General features: G+C 53.9%; 2 protein-coding genes across 9 annotated transcripts; one reads left to right on the top strand and one right to left on the bottom strand.

Annotated features, from left to right (window-relative positions):
* Window positions 1-95: 95 nt before the first annotated feature.
* On the bottom strand, window positions 96-6,066 carry PRRG2 (proline rich and Gla domain 2). 6 transcript variants are annotated; one of them, XM_036012564.1, is made up of 7 exons: window positions 5,198-5,971; window positions 4,456-4,559; window positions 4,101-4,273; window positions 3,882-3,921; window positions 2,027-2,162; window positions 1,040-1,186; window positions 96-711 (listed from the first exon to the last, which is right to left on the bottom strand). In XM_036012564.1, exons 2-7 carry the CDS (start codon window positions 4,544-4,546, stop codon window positions 693-695), a joined length of 606 nt encoding a protein of 201 aa, XP_035868457.1. In that variant the 5' UTR covers window positions 4,547-4,559; window positions 5,198-5,971; the 3' UTR covers window positions 96-692. The 6 variants fall into 6 exon arrangements, with proteins under 6 accessions (XP_035868457.1, XP_035868455.1, XP_035868454.1 ...); XM_036012562.1 differs by having other exon boundaries at window positions 4,101-4,276; window positions 5,198-5,967; XM_036012561.1 differs by lacking the exon at window positions 5,198-5,971 and adding an exon at window positions 4,811-5,165.
* Window positions 6,044-17,602, top strand: LOC114511039 (nitric oxide synthase interacting protein). Of its 3 annotated transcripts, none has more exons than XM_036012558.1 (9): window positions 6,044-6,168; window positions 13,950-14,089; window positions 14,577-14,682; window positions 15,990-16,071; window positions 16,152-16,311; window positions 16,407-16,525; window positions 16,635-16,822; window positions 16,947-17,055; window positions 17,322-17,602. In XM_036012558.1, exons 2-9 carry the CDS (start codon window positions 14,020-14,022, stop codon window positions 17,391-17,393), a joined length of 906 nt encoding a protein of 301 aa, XP_035868451.1. In that variant the 5' UTR covers window positions 6,044-6,168; window positions 13,950-14,019; the 3' UTR covers window positions 17,394-17,602. The 3 variants fall into 3 exon arrangements, with proteins under 3 accessions (XP_035868451.1, XP_028385445.1, XP_035868452.1); XM_028529644.2 differs by having other exon boundaries at window positions 6,067-6,168; window positions 14,019-14,089; XM_036012559.1 differs by lacking the exon at window positions 6,044-6,168 and adding an exon at window positions 13,750-13,862 and having other exon boundaries at window positions 14,019-14,089.
* Window positions 17,603-19,818: the final 2,216 nt, after the last annotated feature.

The raw sequence follows: 19,818 nt of genomic DNA, 5'->3' as shown, positions 1-19,818 counted from the left end.
AGAGGGAGAAGGAGAGACCGACAGCGCAAGCAGGGCCTGGGGGTGTAGGGCGCAACATTTGTACAGAAAAGCAGCTCCACTACGCGGAGACGTGCCTTGGATCAGTCGTTTATTTTTATTTTTTGCATTGTTTCGCTTTTTATGGTTTCTTTTCCAAAGGATTCTTATTTAAGGGAAGAGCTCAACTTCAATCCCCCGAGTGCAATGCGAGCCCGTCCCCAACGAGCTCGGTTGCAAATACATCCCCCACCCTTTCCCTGGGTTGCAAAGCGCCCCTGTACAAGCACTAAGACATGCGTGTGCACGGGCGGGGCTCTGCTGTGTGGCCCATGGCACTGGCGAGAGATAGCCGTGTTAAACCTCACACGCTAGTCTGCACACCTGGCCGGCGCGCCTGGTCAGAGTTTCCACCACAAGCCTACCCAGGGGGCGGGGCTAGCGGGTACCCCCAAGGTCAAGAGAGCCTGAGGGCCTGCGAGGTGCCGGAACGCGGGAACACTTTCGTCGGGGACGTGCGTGTATCCGTACGCGGCGGAAACACGTGTGCCAGGGTAGGCCTCGGTCCGGACGACCCCTACTCCCACCCCACCCCCCTCCAAGCTCAGCTCCGCAGTTTAAGAGGCCTGAGGGCTTCCGGAATCCGGTGTGAATCTGGGGCACAGTTCGGGGAACCCCGGCTCCGAAGTAGCTCTTCAGCAAGGCCTCCGGAGGCTGCATGGGGAGGGGCACAGTGGGGAGTCAAAGACCCGGCTGTTTTTCCTTTTTTCCGCCCCCTACATCCTAGACCACTCCGACTCGCCCTGGGCTTTCTTAGCCAATCCCAGACCCTCTGGGCACACGACCCAACCTCCTCAAATGCTCCACACTCACAACGCTGGACCACGCCCCCAGACAATTGCACAAGGCCCCGCCCCCGCGCTCAAACCTCGCCCGGAATAATAAACTCAAAATTCCAAGTCCCGCCCCTGAACCCACGCCCCTCCTCCAGCCGTGCCCTCCCCTCTGAGCCCCGCCCCCAGACAGAGGCCCAGCCCCATACCTGGAGTAAGGGGGCGGAGGTGCATCGTGCACCCCAGAGGCCGCTAAAGCCTGTTCGTAGGTGGGGAGGCCTGGGGGTTTGGGCAGCGGCAGAGGCGTTGGTGGACCCTGAGAGCTCAGGGGACTGAGAGGGTTGATGAGCTCGGCCCTGGGGATAGAAGGTGCACAGTTAACAGGGGAAACCTACAAGATAGAAAGACTTGGAAGAAGAAGGGAGGACTTAGGGAGACAGAGACTCTAAGAGTAGTGGGGAACAGGTGGAGGGGAGATGGACCAAGGAGAAGGAGGGTCACCTTCAAGCAGCAAAGCACCTCAAAACGACAGGTAGATGCACAGGGACAGGCAGACCCGCAAATCAACTGCTAAGAGAGACTCAGAGCGACAGGGTCTCCAGATTCAAGCAGAGTAATGGAGAGAAAGACAGCCTTTCAGAGAGACAGAGGACCACTCACAGAAACAGACACAACACAGAGACACCCATTCCCAATAAACTCTTAATCCCAAAAGTCCCCCAATCCACTATACTTCCAAGACTGGCACTCAGGTACCTTCTTAGACCCTATTACTGAGAAAGACACACCCAAGCAACTCGTACAGGCACACACAAACACGCACTACACCCTTTACCACGGAAACTGACATACCACGGACACCCACAGACACAGGTCACCGGCTGCAGCCTCACCAGACCCAGTATTCACAGAATGCTAATCATGCCGAAACCTGGTACTGCCAAGACAGGCAGCAAATACTGACTGGGCTCCTACTGTGTGCCAGGTACCGAGGATCCAGTCAGACAGACAGGCAGATGCCACAATGAGACACACTCTCATGAACTCACTCTCCACATGACTGTCTCCTCAGGCCTTTCACCAGCACCCACCTGCCCCCAATCCTGGGCCCATGTCCTTCGGTTGACCCCTCTGCCCTCCCCTGCTCATGCTTCTCTCCAGTCCCCCCCAGCCTCTCCTCCGTGAAGCCCCCTTACTCTTGCGGACTGGGCTGCTGGCCTTGGCCCCGATGCCAGTGCAGATACCAAAAAGCTCCCAGGCCGGCCAGCACAATGAGCAGGATGCCAGACGCCAGCCCCACCACCAGGCCTGCTATGTCCACGCGTCCGCGCCCTGTGGAAGAAGGGGGCGGGAGGGAGCCACTTTCTCAAGGGCTGCCACCCACCCCGACATCCAAATGCCTTTCCCCTGAGGGAGGCAGAGTGGCCATGAAGCCGGGCAGAGCTGAGGCGATATCCTGGCTGTGTGTATCCTGGCTCAGACAACTCACTGCACTCATTGCCCTGAGGGTACAATGGGACCATAACCCCTCTCTGCCAGGCTGCAAAAATTCAATGAGATGAAACACAGAAAAGCCCTACGATGACCTCATCTGGTCCTAGAAAATGTGCCAGCTGTATCCCCGAGATAATAGAGGCCCCTCCCCCGAGGTGGGGTAGTTCAAAACTCGCCTAAGCAATCCATCTGCCAAGATTGCAGGTGACACACTACAGGTGGGGTTGGAAAGTCCTGGAGCCAACTCTCGAGGCTCCCACACTGAGAGGCGGAGCGGTTCCCGTATTTTATCTGGCAGCCCTGCTCCCTCTGGACGGCAGCCCGTTTTACCAACCAAGCTACTGAGGGGCAAGGGCTCAACTCTGCAGGAAGAGCAGCACCCACAGGAAGGCTTTCGAATTTACCAGAAGGCTAGAAAAAAATTCAGTTATCGGTGGAGGAATTTAGGGTGTCCAGAACTCATGTGGCCCCTTTCCTAAGGTGTGGCACCTTTGGCAGTCCCAGGCTTTGTGTCTGAGGGAAAGTCTAGGGTGCGGAGGGGCCCGTGAAGGCGGGCTGCAGGGAGGACTCCAGCTTCCTGTGGACTTGCTAGGTCTTGCACGGGAGGGAGACCAACTTTAACAGAGTGTGGGGGGCTTTCCTCAAACAGTAAACCCCAACGCTTGAGCCTTCTTAGAAAGAAGCTGCATTGAGGAGACAGGCCCTCTGACATGTTTCAGGTGGATTCAAGGAGCCACCAGGCATCCAAAGGCCTGTAGAAAGGCGGTTACCTCCCCTAGCAACCAGGCTCCAATGTGAGGACTCCAGCCCAGACTTAGGGCCTGTTGCTAAGGTACATCCACCCCTAGCAACCAGGCCACAAGGGGGTGGGGCATCTGGTGCCTGGAGGGGGGTCCTCTGGTGGGCAGGAGGCCTTGGGTCTTGAGCCTGGCTAGGTGTGGTTGCTAGGGAGAAAGCCTCCTTAGCAACCAGGCCCAGGCTGGGATGGGGCTGTGGGGGAGGGGGAGCCAGCCAGGTAGTGAATGCTGCAGGCTTCCTAGGCCCGGCCTGGCCTGGCCAGGGCCCTGTTGCTAAGGAGCAGCCCTTCCCCCGCTTAGTGGCAAGGTTGCAGCCCGTTGACAGAGCCTCAGAACTTAGAGAAGGGTTTGAGGGTGGGCAGACTGGTCAGGTGAGGAGGCACGGGCTTCTACAGTCTGGCCAGACCCAGTTGCTAGGGAGCAGCCCCCCTAGCAACCAAGCTGCGGCAGGGGCTAAGGCTCTGGACTCCAAAGCGGGGCTCAAGTGGGCCAGCAACTCTGAGCCAGAGGCTGGAGAGGTCCCAGGCTGTAACTCCTCTCTCCACCCTCACTTCCCGCTTTCTGGAAACAAGGGACCTCTCGAAATGAGACATGGTGGGCCCCTCAGACCCCCCAGCTAGTCTCCAATGCAAGGAAGCTTTTAACCACCACCTCCAGGAACCCAGGAATTGGAGAATCTGGGGTAGGAGTGTTGGGTCAGCCTCCATGGGAAGGGGCTGCCTTAGCTTCACAGAACCAGAGGGCGTGGCCTCCCACTCACCTGCTTTGCCATTGTACATGTACGTCTCCCAAAAGCGCTCCTTGAAGAGGTGGGAGTAGAGAAGGGGGGAAGACAGCCGTCAACTGGGAGACTCTATGTACCCCAACCAGCCCGCCCAGACTTCCGAGACCAGAGGGTAGAAGTCATTGAAGACCAGGATCCTTCCCCAGCCCACGGGGTCCTGGAGAAACAGGGGCTCCGGGACTCCCAGACCCTCACCGTCAGAGTATTGTCCTCAAAGTACTCCCGGGCCTCCTCCCAGGAGCACTTCTCCTCGAAGCACTCCCGTTTCAGGTTCCCTGGCATGAACAGCTCCAGATCCCAGTGATTGGCTCGAGGAACTCGCCTATGGCTACCCAGGAAGCTCTGGGCCTCTGGGGAGTCCACAAAGACTTCTGGGCCCAAAGGATAGGACAGACAGAAAATTGGAGGACCAGAGACATGGAGGGATCTGAACCCAAGGGGAGGAAAGCTGTGGGGCCCTGGGGTAGGAGGGGACTAGAGGCAAGGGGTCCAGAGTCAGGAGAAAGTGGGTGTCAGAGCCCGGATACCAGCCCTTCCCCTAAACACTCACCTTGGCCTTGCTCCCCACTGGATGAGGTGTCCAGGCAGGTGGCCAACCCCAGGTAAAGCAGCAGCAGAGAGGGGTGGCCCCTGCCCCTCATATTTTGTGGACACCTGGAAGGTGGTATGGTGTAGATGACAAATGCCTCGGCCCCTGAAGGTCTCCCTGCTGGGATTCTGTGGCCTGTGAATTGTCACAATAATAGCAGACACTGCTATAGCCTGTGTTCTGGGCCAGATGCTGTTCAAGGTAGTTTACTTCTATCAGCGCAGTTTAATTTCCACAACAATGCTATTGTTATTCCTACGTTATAGATAAGAGAACTAAGGCACAGACAGGTGAAAGAGATTGCCCAGGGTCTTACAGTTTGCAAGATTCAGAAGCAGGATTTGAACAAAGGCAGCTCCTGCCTGAAGAGATGAGCAGGACACTTATCTTTTCCATCCTCTGAGTTTTCAGCCCCCAGTACAGTTTTGGCACATAGTAGGTGCTCATAAACATGTCCACTGGTGGTGAGGATTCCTTTCGTCCTGGTAACTTCTACGCATAGTTCTATGTCTCTCTGCCTATTGCCACATCCAGCAACAGAGATCAAAGGTTACAGGAAACAGAAGAACAGGGGTCTAAATTCTTGGGTCCAGTGCCCTGGACTCCTGGGCTTGGGGGCCCTGAATTTTGGGACCCCAAGGGGCAAGGAGCCAGGAATCCAAGGTCCCCAAACCAGGCTCTGCCTCCAGGGACGTTCACTTACCTGTCCAGACTTGTGAATAGTGTCCCCTCCTCCTTAACCAGGGCCTCCTAGGCCAGCTGCGGCCAGCTGCGACGAGAGGCAGGATAGAGGGGAGGGAAGAGAAAGGAGGGGTGCCCCCTGCTCCCGCTCCCTGTAATCCTCCCCGATCGGGGTTTCTGGCAGCGGGGCGGAGTTTGCGGCTACCTGCCCTGGGCGGGACTCAGGTAAGGGACAAAGTATTTAAAGGGACCTTATGATGAAGGCCCTAAGGTTCAGAACCCCATAGGGAGGCCAAGTTCCCTGACACTGTGGGATACTTAGAGACCTGGATAGGCCCCTCCTCCACTCCTCGCGTTTCCCCAATGGGAGCTCGCCCAGCCGAGCTCGGGAAATAAATGTCTAGGTCTCCAGGTATCTAGACATCTACATATTTAGAAACTGGAGGGACCTGTATGCCTTGGTCCCTAGAGGCGGGTGTGATGTAGTAAATTTCTGTTTTCTGGAGTGATTTGAACGGCTTTGACTCGAGACTTCTCCATTGCTCCGTTTATAAAATAGGGACAGAGGAACTGTCCCCTCTCAATGATCTCTTCAGTTACAAGAAAAGTGGATATACTTGAGGAAGTTGGTTCCCAGTTTATGGAGGGAGTGATTAGTGCTCAAACTCCGGCTTGGAGAGACGCAAAGCTGTGGGTACAAGCAGGAAATCGCCTGCCCCGGTAAATGCCTAGTAGATACTAAGCGTTCCCCCATATTCATCCTAGCTCCCCTAACCGGAACCTTCGATCTGTCGCTCGCATTTCTGGAGGGAGAAAGAGAACAAGGGAGGACTTACCGAGCCCGATGACGTACCTCCACAACTAGGGGCAGATCTATTTCCGGTTTCTTGCTCCTCGCGGAAGTGGGCGGAACTAAGAGGGAAAACAACGCTTCTTTCCGGGGTACGGGGGACAGTTGAAGAATCAAGGAAGGAACAAGGATCCACTAGTGAGGTGAGTTCCAGGTGGTGGAGGGATAGTGTTGCCCGGATCGGCTTCCCGCGGGCTAGAGCCCTGGGGTCCTGAGGTAGGGACATCTAGTCGTCTCTCAATGTCTCTTAAATTTGCCTTAATTTAGAACAATCTCCCTTCCACGCCATTCACGGTGTAATTGATTCATTGAAGCAACTGGGTCAGTTGTTTTGCTGATCATCCCATGATCTGGATTTGCCATTTTGCTTCTTCATAATCTCATTTCACTTATTCCAAGGGTCAGCAAGCCAAACCCAAATCCTGCTGACCTCTTTTTTTTTTTTTAATCAGCTTTATTGGAATGTAATTCACCTAACGTAGTTTACCCATTTAAAGTGTACAGTTCAGTGGTTTTTGGGTATATTCCCAGAGTTGTGCAACCACCACACCACCCTTGTCAGTTTTAGAAGAGTTTCATCACTCATAAAGAAACGCAGGACCCATTAGCTGTCACTCCCCATTTTACATCCCCACCCAGCCCCAGGCAGCCACCCATCCACTTTGTCTGTATGGATTGACCTAATCTGAGCACTTCTCTTGAATTGAATCATTTTTTCTGTCTGGCTTCTTTCACTTAGCGTGATGTTTTACAGGTTCATCCATTCTGTAGCATGTACTAATACTTCTTTCTTTTTTTAGATTTTATTTATTTATTTATTTATTTTAGAGAGAGGGGAAGGGAAGGAGAAAGAGGGAGAGAAACATCAATGTGTGGTTGCTTTGCATGCGCCCCTGTGGGGACCTGGCCTGCAACCCAGGCACGTACGCTGACTGGGATTCAAACTGGTGACCCTTTGCTTCGCAGGCCCCTGCTCAATCCACTGAGCCACACCAGCCAGGACTACTTCTTTCTTTTTATGGCTGAATAATGTCCCTTTGTAGGAGATATACACATCATATTTTGTTTATCCATTTATCAACTGATGAACATTTGGGTTGTCTCCACTTTGGGGCTAGCGTAAATAATGCTGCTATGAACATTTGTGTCTAAGCATTTTTGTGAACATGTTTTTGTTTCTGTTCCACTGGAAGTGGAATTGCTGGATCAAATGGTAACTCTGTGTCACCTGTGGAGGAACTGCCACAGTTTTCTAAAGTGGCTACTCCATTGTACATTCCCAACCTCTGCGTGGGGGACCTAGTTTCTACACACTTAGTACCCAATGTTTTTATTGTAGTCGTTCTAGATAGGTATGAACTGGTATCTCATTGTGGATTTGATTGCATTTTCTCGAAGATGAGTGATACAGAGTCTTTTTTCATGTGCTTCTTTTTGTTTTTTTTAGCAAAGGGTTTATTTATTTTTAGAGAGTGGGGAAAGGAGGGAGAGGGAGAGAATCATTAATCGGTTGCCCTGGCCCACAACCCAGGCAAGTGTCCCAACCAGGCATTGAACTGGTGATCTTTTGGTCTGCAGGCTGGTACTCAATTCACCAAGCCACACAGGGCTCATGTGCTTCTTTGAAGAAATGTCCATTCCAAGAATTTTGTCATTGTTTTAAAGATTTATTATTTAAAGAGGGGGGAAAGGAAGGGAGAGAAACATCGATGTGAGAGGAAAAAAGAAGACTAATATTTTGTGCCCTATAACAATTACGTGTGATATCAGGGTGCATAAATAAAGTTTTATTAGAACACAGCCATGCCCAGTCACATACAGTGTCCACAGATGCTTTTGCCAGACAAGGGGAGTTGAGTCGCTGTGAACCTGTATGGCCCACAGAGTTGAAAAATCTTTCCTATCTGGCCTTTTTTGGTGACAACCCCTGTTACATCCTGTGACTTCCTAGAAACAGAAAATTAAATAAAAACTGTTGATTACTCCCCCTGGGCACGTAGCTCAGTTGCAGCATCGTCCAGGTAGGCAGGCCAAGGTGGCAGGTTCGATCCCCAGTCAGGACACATATGAGCATCAACCAGTGAATGCATCAGTAAGTGGAACAACAAATGGATCCCTTTCTCTCTCGCTCTCTCATCAGTAAGTTTAAAAAGAAATAAAAAACTAAAAACTTGATTAAATTTAGGTTCCGCCATTTTGACATGAATACTTCAGACTTGATAGCTTCATGTTGTATGATGCCTGGTTGTTCCAGCTTTTGGGGTGATGAGATTGTGGGGGAGCTTCAGGTGGTGTTTATGAACTCAGTGTTTTTGTCCCCTTCCCCCAGCTTCATGTGTTGAAGCCCAGCCCCCAGACAGCAGGAATGTTTGGAGATAGGGCCTTTATGGGCGTGGTTGGGGTCACATGAGGTCATTAAGAGTGGGGCCCTAGGCCAGGGGATTGAGTTCTTGTAAGAGGGGGCGACGCCAGAGAGCACCCTTTCCGCCGTGTGAAGCCACAGTGAGGGGGTCAGCCATCTGCGAGCCCGGAAGAGAGTCCTCCCCAGGATCCAACCACGCTGCTACCCGGATCTTGGACTTCCAGCTGCCAGAACAGGGAGAAAAGAAACATCTGTGGTTAAAGCCACACAGTCGATGGTATTTGGCTTTGGCAGCCCTAGCTGACTGATACAGATGGAACAATGCAAACCCACAGTTGTAAAGCTGCAGCTTTGTCCTTTCTTTTAGCGAGTGGTGGCACCCTGAGAATATCTCGTTCCCGTTCATTTTTCTGTCAGTTGTCATTGCCTAGGTTGGCTGCGTCACCATCAGGGCTTACAGTGATGCTTTTCCAGTTCTCTCATTCTGCCTGCTTTTTAAAATCTGAGCAGTTTGGGGTTTTGTTGTTTTTTTTTTTTTAAGGATTTATTTGTTTGTTTGTTTTTAGAGAGGGAGAGAAGCATCAGTGTGTGGTTGCCTCTCACGTGGCCCCCAGTGGGGACCTGGCCCTCAACCCAGGCATGTGCCCTGACTGGGAATCGAACCGGCGACCCTTTGGTTCACGGCCCACGCTCAGTCCGCTGAGCTACACCAGTCAGGGCCAGCAGTTTGCTGTTTTTGTCTTGAGCTAAGTCCGGGAAGCCATTGAAGGGAGTGATTTAAAGTTCTGTTTCCATATGTTCACTGGGGCTGTTCTCTTAAGAAAATTTTTTTAATTTTTATTGATTTTAAAAAGAGAGAGAAACATCAGTTTGTTGTTCTATTTATTTATGCATTCATTGATTGATTCTTGTATGTGTCCTGAACTGGAATTGAACTTGCAACCCTGTAGTATCAGGACAATGCTCTAACCAACTGAGCTACGTGGCCAGGGCTGGGCATCCTTTTCCTTGTCTACAAACTGTGGAGAACCTTCCTCCGGCGGCTGTCACAAGGACTGAGTGCATTCAGACGGGGCAAGTGCTTGACACAGGACCCAGTACATAACTGTTCGAAGGATGTGATGATCATTTCTATTCTAGTGCTTTTCTGATCAATGTATTGGTTAGCTGGGTGATCAGTTCATTGAACACTCACTTCCCCTGGGGTTGAAGTGGTGGAAGTGGTGAACTGACCCCATGGTAGCATCTCGGAGCCCCCCACCCACCAGGTGTCAGGCAGTGCTGCCGCCCAGAGGGGAGTCTGACCTGGGTCCCCTTCAGGGGATTCCTGGTCCAGGGGAGGATATGCGGAGGGGTGGTGGTTATAATGGAGGTAACTCAGGGCATTGTCAGAGCTCAAGGAACACCCGACTGAGCCCAGAGAGACAGGATTTCCGGGGGGAGGACCAGGCACACACCGGCAGTCTCGTTCCTTAACCGAAGTCCTGCACAGAGTCCCAGGCTGCCTGCAGCTGGGCAGAACAGTGACGAGTAAGTCCAGACAGGATGCCTGCGTCACACCCTCCGCTGCACAGCCTTGGGCACCTCATCCGTGCTTCCGTCTCCCTGTCTGTAGCAACCGTTCGGGTTGTTGTGGAATTCGGTGGAGATAATATGTGTAAAATGCTTAGAACAGGGCTGGGTTCACCAAACTGCTTAAATAAATATCAGCCATTATTCATGGAAAATCTCAGAGGCTTGCATTTGCTTTTTGGGAATTCTCGCCTGCTTTCAACAGGTCTGTTTCTGTCTGGGATGTCCTTCGATGTAATGAGGCCTCTGAGTGTCTTTCACACAGAGGCCTCTGCCCCCTGGGATGGCCTTCTAGGAAGAGAGGCTTGTAGTATTGTTAGGGTCTCAAAGGGATCTCTCTACCCACCAAGTGGTTGAGAACCATGGGCCCAGGGTTCAGCTCTGACTGGTGTGGCTCAGTGGATTGAGTGCTGGCCTGTGAACCAAAGGGTTGCAGGTTCAATTCCCAGTCAGGGCACATGCCTGGGTTGCAGGCCAGGTCCCCAGTAGGGGGCGTGCGAGAGACAACCACACATTGATGCTTCTCTCCCTTTCTTTCTCCTTCCCTTCCCCTCTCTCTTAACAATAAATCAATAAAATCTTTAAAATTTTTATTAAAAACAAAAAGAACCACGGGTTCAGGATTCAAACAGACCAACTACAAAAACAAGACAGTTGGATACAAGACAATCAGGGACCTGTGAACACCATCCGGACTGTCGATGATGTGAAGGAATTGCTAATGTGCCGTGGCGTTGGGGTCATGGTTTTAAAAGCCCTTCTGTCTTAGCGCCACGCTGTTCACACTCCAGTACAGCAGCCACTAATCCCAGGAGGCTATGGGGCACTTTGTTATGTGGCTACTGCCACTGAGGGACCGACTTTTAAAGTTCCTGTGTTGGATTTCATTTTAATTTAAGCACTGATACCTGATTCAATTACTGGAAAACCAGAGTAGGTGAATGTCCATTTGCACCAGCCTTTTTTTTTTTTTTTTCCAGTTTTTATATATTGATTTTAGGGAGAAAGAAACATCGATTTGTTGTCCCACTTATTGATGCATTCATTGGTTGCTTGTATGTGCCCTAACCAGGGATGGAACCCACAACCTTGGTGTAGCTGGATGATGTTCTAACTAACTGAGCTACCTGGCCAGGCTCTGTACCAGTACATTTTATGAAACCTAGATAAGGACAAGTATCTCCAATGAAAACTTAGTGTCTGAATGGGGATGTGTTGAAAGAATAAAATATACTCTGGATTTTGAAGATTTCATACAACAATAGGAATGCTCAGATTCTGACCTCCCTGGTGGGACTAACAGTTGCCATGTGGTTAAGAGGGCAGCCCCAGAGCCTGGCTGCCTGGGTTCGAATCCTAGCTCTGCCACTTCCCAGCTGGGGGGGTTGATTCTATGAGTCTGTTTTCTCCCCGTGAAGTGAAGTGGGAATGATGATAAAGAGTAGCAGGCATTACCCTGACTGTGTGGCTCAGTCTGATGGAGTGCTGTTCTGCACATCGAAGGGTCACAGGGTCGGCTCCCAGTCAGGGTACACACTGAGGTTGCTGGTTTGGTCCTCAGTCAGGGTGCTTATGGGAGGCAACTGATCAATGTTTCTCTCTGACACTGATGTTTCTCCTTCTCCTTCCATCTATTTCTAGAATCCTGTAAATACATCCTTGGGTGAGGATTAAAAAATTAAGTTTTAAAAATGTAAAAAAGCCCTGGCTGGTGTAGCTCAGTGGATTGAACAAGGGCTGCGAACCAAAGGGTCGCCAGTTTGATTCCCAGTCAGGACACATGCCTGGGTTGCAGGCCAGGTCCCTGGTAGTGGGCACTTGAGAGGCAACCACACATTGATGTTTCTCTCCCTCTCTTCCTCTTTCTCTAAAGACAAATAAAATCTTTAGAGAAATATAAAAAAGGAAAGAATATCCGGTGTTGCTTTGATGTGTCATCTCAGAAATACTAGTGACAGCAGATGGTACTAGGTCTGTTTTCTGTTTTGAAACTGGCCTCACTGAAGAGACAAGGCAGCCTGGTGGCTGGAAGCTTGGCTTCTGGAGTTCTGAAACCCTGGCACTGCCACCTGCCTCCTCCTCGACCCTTGGCCATGGGTCTCAGGACCTTAAAAATCATTAAGGACTCCAATGAACCTTTGTTGGTCTGAGTTCTGTCTTTTGAGACTTACCCTATCAGAAATTGAAACAGATATTCAAACTTTTTAAAAAATATTTATGTATTTATTTTTAGAGAGAGGGGAAGGAAGAGAGGGAGAAAGACATGGACTGGTTGCCTCACACCCCCCCCCCCCCCCACCCACCTTGGGAGCCGGTTCCCAACCCAGGCATGTGCCCTGCCTGGGAATCAAACCAGTGACCTTTTGGTTTGCCGGCAGGTGCTCAATCCACTGAGCCGCACCAGCAGGACACAGAACACATTTTTAAAACCCAAGCACGCCCAAGCACGCACTCGGTTAGCCTTCCGAGTGATGACGTCTTCACGTATTACACAGCCTCTGGAAAATGCCACTCAACACGCATTGCGGTGTGAGCACAAGAGGCACATTTTGCTCTAGAGCCACGGAAACAGTTTTGTGGGCCCCCTGAAAGTATCTTAGGGACCTCTGAGCACCAGTGCCCTAGGCAAATGGCCTCACTTCTGAGGCCCAGTTTGCCTCTGCAAAGCGGAGGTGGTGGGGGGGCAGACCGGCAGGTGCTTGAGTTTGGACAGTTGGGGAGACGGGGGCGCCGAGATTGGCACGTGGTCAGGGGTCGAGCGGCGTCCCTCATGATTATTCCCGTCATGGCTGTCCAGGTTTGAAAAAAAAAAAACTCCCCCTCTAACTGTTCCTCTCTCTCAGAAGAAAAATGTCCCAGTCTGTGAAGCCAAAGACGTAGAAATGCCCTGTTCTTGGCCATGGGACAAGCAGCTCAGCGCCAAATACTGCAGAGGGTCAAGGCAGTTGACAACTAAGAATAGAGTGCGGAATTTGTCCATGAGGAGGTCAACTCGACCTTCCTGAGTGGTAGTGGGGGGCTGGGCGGAAGCCAGGGGGCCAGAGCGGGGGAGCGGGCGGCAGGTGAGCCAAGGGGAGCCAGCAGGTGCTGGACACTTGCTCAAAAGCTTGGGGGTGAGGGGAAGTGGGAGGAGGGGGCTATGGGTTCCGTTGGGGTGCTTCGATGAGGTTCGAGTCCGCGGGCAGCACACTGGCCATTTCTGGGGGGGGCCGAGCCATGCTCTGTATCCATCGGGGAGGTGGTGACAAGGGCGTGTGCGTTAGTTAAAACGCATCGAACTGCATCCTTAAGGTCTGTGCAGCGTCTATTCTCTATAAATAAACCTACAAACAAAAATTGGCTTCTGAGAAGAAGTCACCAGTAGGGGGCGAGCGAGATCCATGGCTCAGAGAGAGGGTTACGTTTCAAGTCTCGGTAAGTGAAAAGCAAGTTTCTGAAAGTAACGAGAAGGGGGAAATAAAGATAAAGCTGCTTTTTACATTTTGGGAGCCCTCGGTTATGTGCCCCCCTTACCGCACCCTCATTCCACCCCGCCTCTGCCTCTGGATCCTCCTTAAAACCAGAGCCAGAGAGAATATTCCCTGAACGTCCACTGTGTGCCGAGCTCTGCGCATGACCTCACTTAGCCCTCACAGCCATCCAGCCCCATCAGCCAGGTCCCCCGACTATCCCCATTTTTTATCAAAGGAAACTGAGGCTCAGAAAAGGGAGATCACCAGCCCTGGCCGGGTGGCTGTCAGTTGAGCATTGTTCTGTGCACCAAAAGGTTGCGGGTTCAATCCCAGGTAGGAGCACTTCCAAGGAGCATCAGATTTCAGCTAACTCCTCCCACCACCTCCCACTGACTCATAAGGCACACCCCCACCGACGCGCCTACAGTAAGCAAACCAGGTCTTTTTCAAGGTAAAGTGACGTTTCTTTTTTAGAATGTGTGGGAATTTCTTAAGCAGTTAACGTGTGTAATACTGTCCGCCCCTGCCCCACCACCGGCTTCCCGCTCTGGGGCACAGATCGGCTCCTGTGGCCACCACTGTCCTCCACTGGTCCCTCCTCCCCCAGGATGACTCGGCACGGCAAGAACTGCACGGCCGGGGCCGTCTATACCTACCATGAGAAGAAGAAGGACACAGGTACTGGGCTGGGAGGGGATCGATGTGTTGCGAAGTTACCACAGCACTTGGCGCCTCTGCGTGTGTCTCCGCCCCAACTGATGGTCCCGACCCCATCATCCACGTGACCCAGCAACCCTGTCCCCACATCCCATGTGACGGGCACCGTGTTAAGCACCTCTGTGTGTGAGTGAACTCACGTGAACTCATCTAATCCTCTCAGGGAAGGGGTCCCTGTCGCCATACCAACATCCCCTAGGAACACATGGAGGCCCACAGAGGTTGAGGCTCTGGAGCCCGGTCACAGAGCCAGAGGGCCCTCTGGGGATTAACACCTCCCTGTGGCTTGGGCAGCCCTTGTCCCCAACTCTGAGGCACGCGGACACAGCCCACTCGACTGCCTGTTTCTCTGAGTTTGCTCACCTCCCACTTCTGTCTGCACCTCTCTTAACGTGTGGGGGAGGCACGTCTCCCGTCCCTCCATCCCTCTTCTGGTCTCTGCCCCCAGCCGCCTCAGGCTACGGGACCCAGAACATCCGACTGAGCCGGGACGCCGTCAAGGACTTTGACTGCTGCTGCCTGTCTCTGCAGCCCTGCCATGACCCCGTCGTCACGTGAGCGGGGACCACGGGTGGCGAGGGCACCCCAGGGAGGGGTCTGTAGGAGTGGGTCTGGCCACTCGCACAGCCAGGGAGCCGTGGGCAAGCGTTCTGCCTCTCAGAGTCTCAGTGTCCTTGTGTGAGGGTGGCATGATGCTGCTGTGTTTCCCCAGGCGGTGTGGGAAAGAAGTCCTCTGTAAGGGAGGGGCGGGCTCTGAGAACATCGCCTGGCCCCTCACACAGCTCACATGCGGAGCCCTTCCTGGTCCTCACCTGCCTCTGGGGACCCAGCACGGGCGTCAGCGGGATCTAAGCGTGAGGTCCTCAGCGTGGTCACTGGCTGTGTGTGTGCCCGATTACAGGACTGTTACGAGGCAGTGATGAGAGCAGACAATGCGTCAGGGTCCCTGTGGTCACCTTCAGGGTCACTGCTTCCCTCACAGGGGTGTCCAGCCTTTCGGCGTCTCTGGGCCACACTGGAAGAAGAAGAGTTGTCTTGGGCCATACGTTAAATACATTGCAACACGTAATCACACACAAAAAAACCCTCATAATGTTTTAGGTAAATTTACAGATTTGTGCTGGGCCGCATCCACAGCCATCTTGGGCTGCATGTGGCCCAAGGGTCCACAGGTCGGACACCCCTACAGCCTAGAGGGACTCGTAGAACTCAATAGAACTGTCATCCACCCTCACACTGACAGTTTGTCATAGTGAAAGGGGGCAGATTCAAACCAGCAGTGGGGCAAAGACACATGGGACAGAGGCCAGGGGACACCAGAGGCCAGCTTTCGGTTGTCCCCCAGGTGGGGCCATACTTGGTTCTTCTAGCAGCGACAGGTGACACCCTGTATGGAGTGTCACCCGCCAGGGGTGCTCGCCCAAGCCCTGGTGTCCAAGGTCTTTACTGGAGGTTGGTTACGTAGACAGGACCGGCCACCCCATAGCTGACCTTGGTCTCTAGCCCAGCCCCACCCCACCCCACCTGAGCCAAAGGGAACAAAGACACCACTTCAGGCCGGACACTCCAAGGCCTAGAGGTTCCCTCCCAGGAGCTCCTCAAGGGCCAGTCCTCCTGAATGCGCAGGGTTTGGCCAGCCCAGACCCACCGAGTAAGCCTTCCCCACGTGAGATTCTCCCTACACGTCATAGCGCATCACGCAGCCGGGAGAGTAAAGGAGCTGGGCCCCCAGTCAGCTGCTGCCCCTGACGTGGTCGGTGGGTGCCCCAGCTGGGAGCCAGGCTCTCGGCCCTGTGCTTGTGAACCCCCGGCTGAGCAGCCTGAGCTAGGCCGCACTTCCCATCCCGTCCTCTCTCTGCAGCCCCGATGGCTACCTGTATGAGCGCGAGGCCATCCTGGAGTACATTTTACACCAGAAGAAGGAGATCGCCCGGCAGATGAAGGTGATGAGGACGATGAGAAGGGCGCACGGGGTGTGTGGGTGGTTTGGATGCCGCGCTCACTGCTCCCTGGCTGCCCGCAGGCCTACGAGAAGCAGCGCAGTGCACGGCGGGAGGAGCAGAAAGAGCTGCAGCGGGCCGTGTCCCAGGACCAGGTGCGGGGCTTCCTGGAGAAGGAGGCGGCCATCGTGAGCCGGCCCCTCAACCCCTTCACGCCCAAGGCCGCCTCGGGGAATGGCTCAGGTGAGGGGGAGCGGGCTTGCAGGTGGGTGGGTTTCCCCAGGGCCAGGTACTTACCTAGGTGCAGCGTCGGAACCCCTCTGCTCTGCCCCCTGTAGATGATGCCCTGCCCGGTCCCAGTGCCGGCCCCGCAGGCAAGGACAAGGATAAAATGCTGCCCAGCTTCTGGATCCCGTCGCTGACACCTGAGGCCAAAGCCACCAAGCTGGAGAAGCCGGTGAGCACCCCAACAAGCACCCCTGCGCCCACCATGCCAGTGTCCCGAGGGCACCCTCCCCTCGATCATAGGGACGCCAGCCAGCCCTGCCTTTCTCTTGCTCTCCTAGTCCCGCACGGTGACCTGCCCCATGTCCGGGAAGCCTCTGCGCATGTCCGACCTGACATCCGTGCGTTTCACGCCTCTGGACGGCTCTGTGGACCGCGTGGGGCTCATCACACGCAGTGAGCGCTACGTGTGTGCCGTGACCCGCGACAGCCTGAGTAATGCCACGCCTTGTGCGGTATTGCGGCCCTCGTGAGTCTCCTGTGGGGGGAGCACACTTGGGTAGATGGGGGGGGCGGGAGGCAGGCTAGGGGGTGTGGCTCTCCTTCTGGGGCGGGGCCTCTAATTGGCGGCCCCACCCTTCCCCTCACCATAGTGGGGCCGTGGTCACCCTTGAGTGCGTGGAGAAGCTGATTCGGAAGGACATGGTGGACCCAGTGAATGGAGAGAAGCTCACAGACCGTGACATAATCGTACTGCAGCGGGTGAGCGGGACCCTTCCACGGTGCCTTCCTCCCAGTCGCCTCTCCAAGGCTCCGCCCCTCACCTGCCCAGTTACCCACTCCTGCCCCCGGACACCGCCCTTCTCCCCAAAGACCCGCCCCCTCTATGACCGACTCCGCCCTATTACCCTAGGCCCCGCCCCCACCCTTCCTAGCTCGAGGTACTTTGTGTCTCACATTGCTAGCTTAGGATACCCCCCACCTGCAGCCCTCGGTCTGCCTTCACGTCTGCCTTTCCCCTCCTCCAGGGTGGCACGGGCTTTGCGGGCTCTGGAGTGAAGTTGCAGGCGGAGAAGTCGCGGCCGGTGATGCAGGCCTGAGGGCCCGGAGAGCAAATAAAGGGGTTGGAAGCCACTGGCCGAGCCGCGCCTTCCTTCCCTGCTGGAGCCCCTGGGACCTACCTGCCCGCCCGCGGGCGAGGAGGCTCCGCAGTGGTGGCGGGCATGCTGGAATGGCTCGAGTTTGAAAGCGTGGGCTGCGAGTGTTCCGTGTGGTTGCAGGTTCAGAGTAAAACCTGAATTGAATGCAAGGGCACAGCGTGAACACTGATTAGGACGGGCCGGAGGTCGAAGTCCCAGCCGCCATCCTATGAACGCGCCGCCCTAACAAGCTGGATAGGACCCCCTTCGCATCCTTCTGGGCTAGGCCAAATTATTCAAAGTCCATGAGATGGCCCAGGAACACCTCTGCCAGAGTCAAGTGTGGTAACACACCCAAAGGAAATAGCGTTCTTTCAGAGAGCAACAGGCAGGCAGTGTAGAGGTGGCCAGGAACCGTGCCCCCCGCCCCCCGCCCCCCCAACACCGACTGCAGGAGTGTGAGGAGGAAGAGGAAACCGCAAGGGCAAAGGCCCAGAGGCAGCAAGCACAGGGTGGGGGCTTGAGCTGAGCGAGTGAGGGGGAGGGGTGGGCCTGGTAGACCTGTGGGCTTCTGGCCTGACTCAGGCAGCAGGCGCAGCCCTTAAAGCTTTGTGTTGAATAACCCTGGGGTCACCAAAGCGTCCCTGGGCAGGGTGGCGAATAAGCACCTCCAGTCCAGCAAAGATGAAAAAAATAAAGACAACCTTCGCGCCTCCCTGATGGATCCCTAGGTCCTGTCCTTCCCGGCCTTTCTCCGCATGTGCATGCATGAGTTTAGCCAAAGTAAGATCTCGGTGCTCGCATCATCTGCCTTGTCATTTTGGTAAAAGGGTTTCTCATCTAGTGGCCAGATGGGAGTCAAAGGACCAGGAAGTGGCCCGACTGCTGTTCGGTGAAGCCCCCACCCCCACCCCAGGGGCAGGACAGGGTGGTGCATCTGGCTCAGGGACCGGTTTTAGTAGGAGGTGGGGTGGGCTCAACATTGCACCCTCAGAAACCAGCAACCTAGTGTTTGCTCTCCTAGGTACTTCTAGAACATTTCCTTGGCCCCTAAGGGCCCTCACACCCAACTCTTCGGTCCCCAGTCCCTGGAAACCGGCCCTGTTGCCCCTAACCTTCAAGGAGCGCTGGCCACCTGGACCTGGCAGTCTGCAGCCCCCTTGAATCCTCACCACAGCCTCGGGCCAGGGACGTCCTCACACATCACCCAGAGCACCCCCATCCTCCTCCTCTTCCCTGAGCACCCTCAGCTGCCGCTGAGTCCTAGCTTTTTCTCGCAGGCCCCCAAGGACTCTAATCTTGTTTCTGTGTGGTGCACAGCACCCCCACGCCCCAAACCATTTCAAGGATTTCCATCCTGGCATCTTTATTTCCACAAGGAACCGAAATTCAGCTCTATTCACAAGTCAGGCCTTTTGCAGGAAGGGGCCGGGGGTGTGTGGGAAGGTCCTCACTCCAAAAACTAGGTTCCCTAAGCTTTCAAAGGGAACGAGAAGAGGAAGCAAGAGTGGTACAGCACAAGAGAGACAGGAAATGGAAACAAATCTTGCCTCTTCTCAGCAGAGGTTCTCTAGACACTGGTCTGAAGTTTAGAGCAGAAGTGGGCGGGCCGGGGTGCATCCTGGGCGGGGCGTGCCTGTCTGTGGCTACAGCCTCAATGGGCCGGTGGCAACACTTCATAAGACCTTTGCAGTGACTGCTCTGGCCCCTGTGGCTCAGCTGGTTGGAGCATCATCCTGTGGACAAGTATTTGGGGGTTGGATTCCGGTCAGGGCACGTGCCCAGGCTGTGGCTTCGATCCCTGGTTGGGGTGCCTATGAAAAGGCAGACAACCACTGTTCCTCTTACACATCAATGTTTCTCTTTCCGCTCCCCCCTATCGAAAAAGCACTAAAAAAATGTCCTCGGGTGAGGAGTAAAAAAAAGAAAAAACACCCTTGCAATTACTTGTTAAGACTTTTAAATAGGGAGATTAATTCTGGAAAAAGGAAAACTATAGGAGCAGGGAGCAAATCCTTGGTTGCCAGGAGAGGAGGGGGATTTGACTACAGAGGGGGGGTTGGCATGAGAGTCTGGGGGGCTGGTGGAACAGCTCTGTATCTTTCTCTTTAAATATTTTATTTATTTGTTTTTAGAGAGAGGGAGAGGAACATCAATGAGTGGTTGCCTCTCACGCATTCCCTGTTGGGGACCTGGCCCACAACCCAGGCATGTGCTCTGACTGGGAATCAAATTGGTGACCCTCTGGTTCACAGGCCAGTGCTCAATCCACTGAGCCACACCAGCCAGGGCTGTATCTTAATTATGGTGGTGGTTACATCACGTGCTAGCACCTTCCATGCAGCATCACTTGTGAAAAACAAGGAACGATTGAAATTTGGTCAGG

The sequence above is a fragment of the Phyllostomus discolor genome, chromosome 12 (assembly GCF_004126475.2).
Source record: "Phyllostomus discolor isolate MPI-MPIP mPhyDis1 chromosome 12, mPhyDis1.pri.v3, whole genome shotgun sequence".
NCBI lineage: Eukaryota > Metazoa > Chordata > Mammalia > Chiroptera > Phyllostomidae > Phyllostomus > Phyllostomus discolor.
The sequence above is the reverse complement of the archived record's forward strand: the minus strand, read 5'-3'. Positions and strand labels throughout refer to the sequence as shown.